This window comes from Diospyros lotus, chromosome 12, assembly GCF_014633365.1.
Source record: "Diospyros lotus cultivar Yz01 chromosome 12, ASM1463336v1, whole genome shotgun sequence".
Taxonomy (NCBI): domain Eukaryota; kingdom Viridiplantae; phylum Streptophyta; class Magnoliopsida; order Ericales; family Ebenaceae; genus Diospyros; species Diospyros lotus.
Genome location: NC_068349.1, coordinates 9,281,666 through 9,293,274, shown reverse-complemented (window position 1 = coordinate 9,293,274; position 11,609 = coordinate 9,281,666). Strand labels below are relative to the sequence as shown.

Genomic DNA, 11,609 nt, shown 5'->3' with positions numbered 1-11,609 from the left:
GCTGTAACAGTAAGCCTCCATTTATGGGCATTCTATATTGTAGCCTAAGATTCTGTATTTAGGTATAGATCTCCCGGATCATGCTAATTTGGAGTTTTGATGCAGTGAGGAGCCAAGATTGTAGCTCAGTTATAAGTGTTTTCCCATTTAAAATCTCAGTCTCCTTTTATTGTCCATGCCAATGACTCATCGATCTTACCCACTACCGCAGGGCCCCTGCCTATTCCTTTTAGAATGTGGCATCAGTTTCTCGCTGAGAGGGACATCTTAGAATCGAAGTTTACCTTTGTGTTTCCAGGAGAATGGGCCTGACGTGGGACGGCCATGGAGCATTTTGTATTGCAATTTGAGGTTGTGGGAGTTGATGACCACTTCTTTTTCCCCCTTTCTGTTTTTGTCATTATTCATGAAAACGAGCAACCAGTATTCTTCTAGTATGCATGGGATAAACTCACCCGCTATACCCTGCCCTTTCTACTTGCTTAGTTCCAGTACGAGTCATCTTCGCACTCGGCTGCAACCAAGTTCAGGCATATACCACCTTGCTTTGCAGCATTATAACGACCTCTTAGTTGGTATAGAGCATATCCAACTCTTTAATTGCTGGGAAATGAAAACCGGAAGAGGAAAGCGCTCTGAGGTTTGTATGCTTGCTTTCTTCTAAGGTATGTATGTGGTGGTTAATTGTTCACACATGTTGTTGAAATTCCATCATTTTGCAGCCCTTCTGGCCTGCCATTGTGATGAAGAAGTGGCTAAATATCAAGCCCAAGGTGTATGATTTTAGCGAAGATGAAGTTGACACTGAAACCGAGAGTGAAGATGATGGTATTGATTTCAATATATAGCGCTGCAAAGATTGAGACATTTAAGCACTTTCTGTGATCAATCAATCTCTGTTCTGCAATTTGTTTGCAGCCTACTCGGCCAAAGATGTCAGATTTCACGACGGCGAGGACGACTCCCGCAGATTACGGGGGAACCATTCTGTACACTCAGCTCAAATACCAGGCAGTACATCACTCCCAGTTCGAAACGTTTTCTTGCAATTACAATATAAATAACTATATATAAGTGGAATAAAGGCTTAATTTGTCCTCCTGGTTTTATCTTCTTGTTTAGGAATATCTTCAAAGGGCGAAACTGTGAGACACAGAAGAGGGAAATCAGAAACTCTGCGTCTTCAGTACATCAATTCAAAGGAAGTGAGGTGTGAAATGGAACAATTCCCATCTCATCTTCCGGTGAATCAAGCCCACCATTTTGTGATTTTCTAGTCAATGATGCATTATTTGCACGTGTTTCTAATTAGGGTGACAATAGGTACTTGGAATGTTTCTGGAAAACTTCCGGATGACAATCTTGAGATTGATGAATGGCTTTGCATGGAAGAAGCTGCAGATATGTACATTCTTGGGTGAGTAAATTTTACTGCTTTTGTTCATGGGAATGGAAGGAAAATGAAAACGAATCATAAAAGAAGAAGATAAACTTCGTATTCCAGAAAGAAAATAGAATAATAGATATCACATCTGAACTTCATATGTCATAAAAATTCTTTCTTGACAAAGTTAGAATTCAGGTAATCGAGAGCGTGATATATTGTTGCAGCTTTCAAGAGATTGTCCCCTTGAGCGCTGGGAATGTGCTCGGAGCCGAGACGAGGAGGGCAGTTCCAAAATGGGAGGCACTCATCCGAACGACACTGAACAGATCCACGGAGCCTGAGGCCAAACACAGAAGCTATAGTGCTCCACCTTCCCCTGATCTGAGGGCTTGCAGTGCTACTGCCGAAATTCTTGAAGATGAGCTTGACGATATGGCAATGGAAATGCTGGCTGAAGAAGAAGAAGCTGCAGGAACCACTGCCGTTGATACAGGGGAAACGAATGGAACTATTGATCCGGCAAAGAAGCTCCATCCAAAGCGAACATGCGGCATCAATGGGGACGGTAGATTGGACTGGCCGGAACAGTCCTTGGACGTGACGCCTCAAGTTTTCTATTCCGGCTCCAAATTGCGGAGAGTGTGGAGCAGCGTCGCCGTAGTCAGCTTCGATCGGACGGAGGCCTGGAGCAGCGTTAATCTGAAAAGATCGCATCACAGCTCCGGAAACCTAGGACTTCTCCGGGTAGATTCCGGCGATACGCCGGGAGATCTCGATTCTCCTTCGTATAGGCCGGAAACATCAGTCGAGCGACCGGAAAACGGAAACTCGGAAGACAGAGAGAGGCCGCGCCGGAAGTACGTTCGGATCGTCAGCAAGCAGATGGTAGGGATCTATGTGTCGGTGTGGGTGAGGAAGGGGTTGAGGAGACATGTGAACAACGTGAAGGTGTTGCCGGTTGGAGTTGGGCTGATGGGGTACATGGGCAACAAAGGCTCTGTTTCTGTAAGCATGTCTCTGTTCCAAACGCGGCTTTGCTTCGTCTGCTCTCACCTGAGCTCGGGCCAGAAAAACGGCGACGAACAGAGGCGCAACGCCGATGTCCACGGCATCTTACGACGAACTTGTTTCTCGTCGGTCGTAGACGGCGATCAAGCTCAGACGATTCCCTCTCATGAGTAAGCAAGCATATTCAACTTCTATGGGGATTTCGCGCCTATTTTTAAAAAAATTAAAAACCATTAATGATTAAATCTGAAGTTGAGTAAAAAATTAGAGTAATGCGATTCATCTATCATTCTCTAGCAGAGATGAACAATGGTAATGTGATAATTCATGTGGAATTGTTTGGTTAATATTACATATTTATTTAAAAAATATAAAAAATAAATTTGTTAAACACTTTTCATATTTCTCAGACAAACACTTCCACATGAATTGTTATATTACTACTGTTTAGGGTCGGCCCAAGGACCAGTGGAGCCCTAGGCAAAAATAAATTTTTGTTGGGGTGGGGCTCTGTATTTTTTGGAGGCCCTCAATTTTTTATTTTTTTTTGAGGGGGCTGTATTTTTTGGAAACCCCAAATTTTGGCTACTGTATTTTATTTTGAGGAGGGACTGTATTTTTTTGAGATCCCAAATTTTGGCTACTATATTTTACTTTGGGGGGAGGGGAAGGTTTGGGGGGCCCCAAATTTTTGGGGGCCTAGGCATAGGCCTTAGTGGCCTATGTCTTGGGCCGACCCTATTAGTGTTCATTTCTATTGAAAATGAATAGCATTACTCAAAAAATTAATAACAGCATAAATGCTACCTTTCAAAACCTTTATCAATAAATATAAAGAAGTAAATGCAAGTTCATCACAACTCATTCTTTGTAATTTAAATCTTTAATATCTTAATAGCTTCGTAAGCCACTGAATGCTTCAATCTCTTTTCCTTTGAAAGACAAGCTTGAACCAGAAGATGGCCATTAATAGATGTGTCTTCAAAGTTAGCCCTGGAGGAGAGAAAAAGACTTCTCTTTGTAGGGTTTCAGAAGACTTTAGATGATCAATGTCCAAATCTAAAAGTAACTAAAAACTTTAGATGATCAATATCCAAATCTAAAAGTAACTAAAAACTTTTACAAAATAAAATATTTTCATATCTGAAAGAGTTTTAACAAAAGAAGGGTTAATGGCAAAAGATAACTTTGTGAAAGTATATAGTGATTGAGGAAGTGTCTTTAGGTTTGATTGCTTAACTAAATTGGAAAATGATATATTTTGACTTAAATTTGAAAAGTTAAGACTCTAAAACTTAAAGAATAAGTATATAAAATGTATGCATACATGTGAAGGGCAATGGGTATATATATATATATATATATATGAAGGCCAATCGCTAGTCAACCTAGGTTTTGAATAGCAAAAATAAAAATCTAAAAATAATTAGTCGACTAGAGATAGGAAATTAGTCAACTAGTTACAACTCTCAGAGCAAAAACAAAGCAATCTGCCATTCTTTGGTGGACTAGTGAACTGTCACTAGTTGATTAATTGAGTTTTTTTTTAAAGGATTTGGACTTTTTTGCCAAACTTTAGTCGATTAATGGTAGCAACTGCTAGTCGTCTACTTGTTTGTTTTTTAAGAAGCATGAGTTTCTGTTAGACTTTAATTGATTATTTTTTTTATTAATTAGTTGACCATTACTATTTTCATTTTATTTTATTGTTTTTACTCTGGTCGATTAGTTATGGTTATTAGTTGATTACTTGCAACTTTATTTATTACAATCTTGAAAGCATTTTGGTCAACTTCAGTCGACTAGTCATAGCCACTAGCTGACTACTTAATACACTTTAACTCGTTAACTTAATTTCTTTGAGAGTTATCAAAAGATCATTTCTTGAAAATGTAAATTATTTTTTAAAATACATTTTAAAAATAGTTTGTTATCACCAAAAACATGAATAAATTTGTACTCTTGTTGTGAATAATTTTTTTTTTTTGAATTTTCATGAAACGCAAACTTGTAAAGACAACATGAGCTAGGTGAAAGTAAGATAAGGCAGTGTTTGGCTCTTTTTTTTCGAAAATTATATTTTATACAAATTATTATATACAAAAGTAAACTAAAGAATATTTACATATAAAATAATGTTTGACATGTAATATTTTGGATAATTTTTTTAACCAAAATACTTTTTTCAGATTTGAAAATAATAATTAGTTGTCTTATAAGTTACTATGTTGTTAATTTAAAGTAAATAATCCCTTGCATTAAAGCAGTTTAATTAGAGTTTTACATTAAAATGAAAGTTATACTTAATGTAAAACAATATGAATCACACATAAGATTTGTATTATTATTGTTTTGGATGAATTACATTCCATATAGGTGAAGTTTGGTATAAATATTCAAGTATCCTTAATTACTTTTTAAAATGACAAAACTTTCTTAACAATTTTTGAGAAAAGAGAAGCGGACAGTATAATTATAATTTTTAAAAGGTGGGTTGTTTTGTACTTTGATTCCAAGCAAGGGGGAACAAAAAAATTTGGTGCCTTTGGACAGTAAATTTGTGCTTGTTTGTGCTTGCGCCCCAGTACCCAAAGAAAGAAAGAAACTCATGGACACTTGATGTTTAATTAGCTGTGGAACAACGTGAATTTGCAGCAAGATCTTCTGGTTTGGGGATTTGAATTATCGTCTCAATATGTTGGACGCAGAGGTCAGAGAGCATGTCGCCAAGCAACAGTGGGACGAGCTTCTGAACGCCGACCAGGTACCCCATTTCTTATTAATTTTCCATATATTATTATTCTTGGTGATCTTGAATTATGGTGACAAATACTGGAACCATGGCGGCCGATTGATGTGGCAGCTCCGCCTAGAGCTCCGGCGGGGGCACGTCTTCGAGGGCTGGAAGGAGGGCCCGATAACCTTCGCCCCGACGTACAAGTACGAGATTGGCTCGGACAGATATGTTGGTGAAGATGGGGAGAAGAAGAGATCCCCGGCATGGTGAGAGTGATTAAAATTCATGAAACTAACCCATATATATATATATAATGACATAAAAATTTAGTAAATAAATTATTATTTTTTCTTATGACTGAAACCAAAAAGAGGTTTAGTTTTTTGTGTGGATGCAGGTGTGATCGGATACTATGGCTGGGAAAGGGCATAAAACAGGAGTCGTACCAGAGGGTGGAGATAAGGCTGTCGGATCATCGGGCGGTGAGTTCGAGATTCGTGGTTGAAGTGGAAGTTTTCGACCACCGGAAGCTCCAAAGGGCTCTCAATTTCACGGCAGCCGCAGTTCATGCATCCTGAGATCAATGAGCTAGAAGACATCATCATCATCATATATATTCAATGGGCAGAAACGAGAACATATGTGACGACTGTGACTTGTTTGGTTGCAGTTCTATTTCCAGGTTTTGATTAAAGGATAAACACCAGCTCACCCATCACATAGTAAATCTAAAATATTTTCGATAGAAAAACTTTGTAAAGAATCTTACTTCTGAATGTAAAATGTGGTTGTATTACTTAAATGTAATTAGAAAAGAATCAAGGTTTACTTACTTACCTCTTGTTCCTTCTGGGTCGGGATGGTTAGGCGTGGGCTTGCAATGGCAAAGAATGAGCTCTGACGATTAGTTCGTCAGGAGATGACTGGCACCTGCAAGCACTCTGACACTCAAATAAGTAAGAGAGTAAAATGAATAGAGTATCAATAAACTAGAAGAAAACATACATTGGCTTTGGGAAGAGCTAATTTATATAAAATGAGGGGAGGCTCTTTTGCATACATGCGTCATGCATTTACAAGGTAATAGAATTGGACATCCGATGCTAGAGTTCCCTAATAGAGGTATGGTGTCGATGAAATTGTCATTAATGTGGATGAGATTTGCCATTAATAAAATGAAATCGGCCATAAATGAGGATGAGATTTCGAGTGAACGCGGGAGTATCTAGTGTGCAACTGTTATGATATTGTTGTAGGTTAGTGCAAGACCAGGATCGGGCCGTGGGGCTGATCCATGGGCCAAGTGACGAGAGCAGACCTCGGGCTGGGGATTGAGACTGGGCCATGGGCTGAGAGTTTAGGCTGGGCCGAGGATCGAGACTGGGCTAAGGGCTAAGAGCCTCGGGTCAAAATTGAGGTGGTACAGTCCATCTCTCAATCACAAATTAAGTAGGTACTTACCTTAGTATGATATCATAGCACATCATATTCTTTTGCCCCAAATAGATTTAATTTTTAGTAGTAGAGGAGCTCAGTATAAACCCTCACCATCCAATCATATTATATGTAAAATTTAATGAGACTTAAAGTAGTGTTATTGTTATAAATATATATATATGTATGTATGTATTTGTTAAAATAGTTTATTATGACATATAATTCTGTCAGTATTTTAATTGGGGTCGACTCCAATATGTTTCTGAGTACTGGACTTCCTATTTTTCATCACTTGGTTTGGCCATGTTGGACAATTAAAATAAAAAAAGGTAGAAAATAAAATTATTTTTAAATAAGTAAACAGTTATGTTGGTCCTTTAGAATATGACCACTCATGAGGTGGTGAATTGAGTGATTAATTTTTTTTTAATTTTAATAAATATTCTCGATTAATAATTTTATTAAAAAATATATATTTGACAAATATAATAAATTACATTTGAGATTAATAATAAATATAAGTCACAAGATATAATAAAAATAAATACAATGAGACACAAAATAATTTATAGTGGTTCGGTGTCTTCACATACACCTAGTCTATTCTTCCAAAGTCTAACCACAATTGGAATTCTACTAAAATAATTTCACCAAGATTTTCACATTAGCTCACATTGGAAACTAGATACACACTTAGATTACAACGGGTTCTAGGAAAACCATCGACACCAAGATTTTCTCCCTAGTTTACCTTGAAAACTAGATTCACTTAAATTTTAATGATTCTAGAAAACCTATACAATTTACAATGATAATTTAATTATTCACAAATAATTGTCCACACTTGGACACAAATAAAAAATTAAACACAAAATCAAGGCAATAATATTTAAATAAATAAATAAACGGTGACCTCAGTTTGAATGGAAAAGATCGGATTCGGCTTTGTGATCTCTTTTTTTCCTCTTGCCTTGTGCCTCTTCGATGGATGAACAAAGAATCATTGAGAGTTTTGGAATGCTTGGAAATTAACTTGAGAGCTTTTAGGAGTTTTGCATATGCAATATGTGCAATGGATACTCAAAAAATGAGTTTGTTGGGGTATTTATAAGCATTTCAGCCACTAAAAAAAAGGAATAATATGAAGTTTGAAATTCAAAAAATGTTTAGACTTTCTCAAATAATAAGAAAACATGTCTCACATTTAATTCAAGATAAATTTACTTTTTGTATGAGAAATCAAGATTTGAAAATTTAAATATAAGTTTTTGAGACACAAATGATTAAAACAAGAAAACATTTCAAAAGTAATATTCTTTAATTCAAAATAAATTTACTTTTTGTATGAGTAAGAGAAAATATTTTTAAAAATAATTTTCTTTTAATTCAAAATTTGAAAATTCAAATATAAACTTTTGAGACATAAATAATTAAAATAAGAAAACATGTCTAAAAGTAATTCTTTTTTAATTCAAACTAAATTTACTTTTTGTATGAGTAAGAGAAAACATGTCTAAAAATAATTCTCCTTTAATTCAAAATTTGAAAATTCAAATATAAATTTTTGAGACATAAATGATTAAAACAAGAAAATATGTCCAAAAATAATTATCTTTTAATTCAAAATAAATTTACTTTTTGCATGAGTAAGAGAAAATATTTATATCATAAAAATATTTTTGTTAATCATTAAAACTTAATTAATATGAGCAAGATGGCCCAACAAGTTATTATTTGCAAAACATTGTTATCACAAAAATGTTATTTACCGCAACAAAAATTTTACAGTGACAAAGTAGACGCCAACTCATGCAAAAATTGAAAGATGAATAATTTTGTACATATTTCATGTGGTTTGTAGACAAATAATTATATATATTTATTTAAAATTTCATATGAAATGATAAAATTCAATAAAGTTTACGCATTGATAGAACCAAAATTTTTTAAAGACAAATCTCACAGACCATCCCTAAGATTTGATAAAATTTCACCAACTATCTTTTTGCTTTAAAAAATGACATCTACCTTCTAATGTTGTAAGATTTTGCACCATTAGGTTTTTCGACCAAGTAATCCACTTTGGCATCCTTTCTGCTGAATATGGTGAAAGAGTAAACCTACAAAATAGAATTAGAGATGCTTGGAGGCATTCCTCAAAAGACCTTTCAATGTTCTAGTTATGAAACAAAATGGGAGAATGTTTTTTTAGGTGAAAAGGTCAAGAGAATTCATTGTTCTTTTTTCCTATTGGATTGTTTATATTGGTTTTGGGGGCATGTCAGAGGCGGATCTACATATATTTGAGGGTCGGCAATTGCCCTCCCTCAACTTCTAAAATTGCACTTGACCCATTCATATTGTGCTTATAAATTATTATACTCTTTAATGCTTACTTCTCTATAAAATAAAAAAGATTAGAGGCAATTAAGTAATTAATGCTAAAAAAAAAATTAGTATACAGACTTAAACTTACCCCCCCCTCCCCCCCAATCCAACGTCCTGACTCTGCCACTAAGATATATGGTGGGACCTGCACAACTTTTTTTTCCACGTTGTGGTTGTTTGTTTTTTTGTATCTCAAAAATATAAAGCATGGATGTTATTGTAAGGGTCATGCCTCCATCCTGAGCCCTGTGGGTCGTCGGGCTTATTGTTATATCAAAGGTGTCCTTGAGACATAATATAAGCTCAGGGTAGAACAGATCAGAAATGGGTGTGGTGAAGACAGTCAAAGGGGCATAAGGTGTGAGGTTGTTAAGTCTAGGATATGGTTGGTCTCAGGAGGCGTACTTCGGGGTTAACCTCTTGTGGTGGCCTAACTTATTTAGGTGGTTGAGGTGTCTTTTATGCCCTATTAATTCATGCAAACCCCTCCCTATAGGTGGTTGATGTGGCAAGGTTTTCCAGTTTCCCCCATGTCAAGGAGTCCCCTATTTTCTTAGTTCGATGAAGTCGTAATACGGAAGTTGAATGTGATCTAGTTCAACTTTTGGCAATGCGTAGGGGTTTTGAACTTTGAATGCCACAAATGTTGCAATGTGAGGGCTCCGAATCATCTTTTAGGGATTTCCTACAAGCGTGCTTGGGCGGGTATGGGTGGTCACGTTGTGTTAAATGCGATTTCCTACTTTTTAAATAGGCATTTTTAGCCCACTTGCCTTCATCATTTCTCATTTGTGCTTTCTTATTGTCGTCATTTTTTGATATATTTTCTACTTTGAATTTGTAATGGATTTGTGTGCTACTACCAACCAAGGTGAGCCAAGAGTTGAGATCATATAGGCTGCATACTGGATTGGGAAAGTCACCATGTGCTTTCTATTCCACTTAAACCTTTAGAGGGAAAGGAATATGACATCTCGGGTGCTTAGGTCATTGAGGCTCACCCGCTTAGCTAGGCCTACTATAGTATCAAGGGTTAAGTGTGCGTATTATATTGGGCAGCTTCTAAATTTGGGTTTCAGCTGCCACCTTACCTTAGCATTGTTCATTTGTAAACCCATCTTAAAATTCATATTATGCAATTGATGCCCTTCGATTGGCGTTACTTGATGAGGTTTATTCTACTTTGTGAGGAAGTAGAGGTACGATTAACGCTTGATTTGTTCGATTATTTTTTCTTAGCAAAGAAGGCAAAAGGGGGGTGGTTGGTGTCACGCCCATGTCGTGACTGACTGTTGATCTTGACTTTAGTGGGAGGTAAGTTTTTCTTGGGGTAGAAAGAGATTTTTTTTTTTGTTTTGCCTTGTTAATGTGGCCTTAGGGTTACATTAGCTATCTCACAACCTGTGGATAATTCTCATATTCCATTAGTTACTGGAGCAAGTAGAGTCAATTCATGAAGTTGATTGATTAGAGGCAGTGGTGGATCAACTCAAGTAAAAGTGCCAAGACGATGGAAGAGTGCTTCTTAAAGGAGTGCCTTGTGTAAGTTGGGTTAAGTGGACTAGAAGGTATATATGCTTTATGTTTTGTACCTTTCAATAACTTTCTTACTTACTTTACATTTGACTTGGGGCTTTTTCTTACTTCAGGCTTAAGCCACAAGTCACGATCGCACTAAGCCATAAGGATCGCTTTCCCTTGAGGTTACTGCAAGTTCACCCATCTCTTGCCTCAAGTAAAATGAGAGTGGGTGTCAGGGCAGTAGGTGACAAGTTTACGTGGGGTGGTCATGTTGAGTTGCCTACAGATGCTCCCCCGAAGTGAAGGAAGGTGAGAGTAACTTTTGAGGCTTACCAAGCCAACCTGCCTCGAGAAACTAATGAGCCTGCAATGAAGGATTTCCATGATAGTAACCTCGTTAAAAGCCCTGGGTAGAAATTGATCGAATGTGTCATTTTTGGAAAAGGAGGTTGTTCCTTAAATCAGGAACACGCCAAAGTCTTCCCATGGGAGTAGTCTTCTTGAGGTTGGGGTCATGGGCAACCAGGTAATGTCTTTAGGTTTTGTCAATCGTTCTTCCTTAGCTACTAAGTCTCGGGTTAGTTTGCTAGAGTTAGAGCTTGAAACTTCTGTGGGGCTATGAGTCTCCAAGGAAAGAGAGATTGGTTTGTTGTCTTGTCACTTTTGCTAGAAGAATCTTTTGAAACCAGAGGACAAGTTGACCTCGCGGGTATCATCAGAGTTGGAGTGGTCATACCGTTAGCTTAGGCAACTAATTAATGTCTCTCATGGTGAAGGGTTGAGGAATGCGTGAGCTATAGGTTCAGGCTTGCGAAGTGCTAGTCTATGTGAGCCTGATTTAACTGAATTGGCAGAGGATCTTGCTTTCTAGTTGTCGGACCCAACGTCTTCTTGGGAAGTTGTCTAGATTGTGTCCCGAGGTGGTTAAGACATAATGAGGCGCATAATGTAAGGTGTCACTGTAACATCCCATATCGAACGATAGAAAGGACTGAAACAACTTACCCTGATAAGTCTACGCGAACTTCCCAATGGGGTCACCCATCCTTGAATTACCCCAGGTCAAGCACGCTTAATTTGGAAGTTCTTTGCCAACATTCAGCCTAAAAGATATCTAGCTGGTGTTGTTTC

The 11,609-nt window shown here is 37.1% G+C and overlaps 1 protein-coding gene across 9 annotated transcripts; it reads left to right on the top strand.

Annotated features, from left to right (window-relative positions):
- Window positions 1-147: 147 nt before the first annotated feature.
- Window positions 148-5,976, top strand: LOC127787371 (type I inositol polyphosphate 5-phosphatase 2-like). Of its 9 annotated transcripts, none has more exons than XM_052315384.1 (9): window positions 149-640; window positions 723-828; window positions 919-1,011; window positions 1,123-1,210; window positions 1,313-1,417; window positions 1,612-2,565; window positions 5,104-5,159; window positions 5,259-5,398; window positions 5,512-5,658. In XM_052315384.1, exons 1-8 carry the CDS (start codon window positions 365-367, stop codon window positions 5,366-5,368), a joined length of 1,788 nt encoding a protein of 595 aa, XP_052171344.1. In that variant the 5' UTR covers window positions 149-364; the 3' UTR covers window positions 5,369-5,398; window positions 5,512-5,658. The 9 variants fall into 9 exon arrangements, with proteins under 9 accessions (XP_052171342.1, XP_052171344.1, XP_052171346.1 ...); XM_052315383.1 differs by having other exon boundaries at window positions 153-640; window positions 5,530-5,678; XM_052315380.1 differs by having other exon boundaries at window positions 165-640; window positions 5,051-5,159; window positions 5,512-5,976.
- Window positions 5,977-11,609: the final 5,633 nt, after the last annotated feature.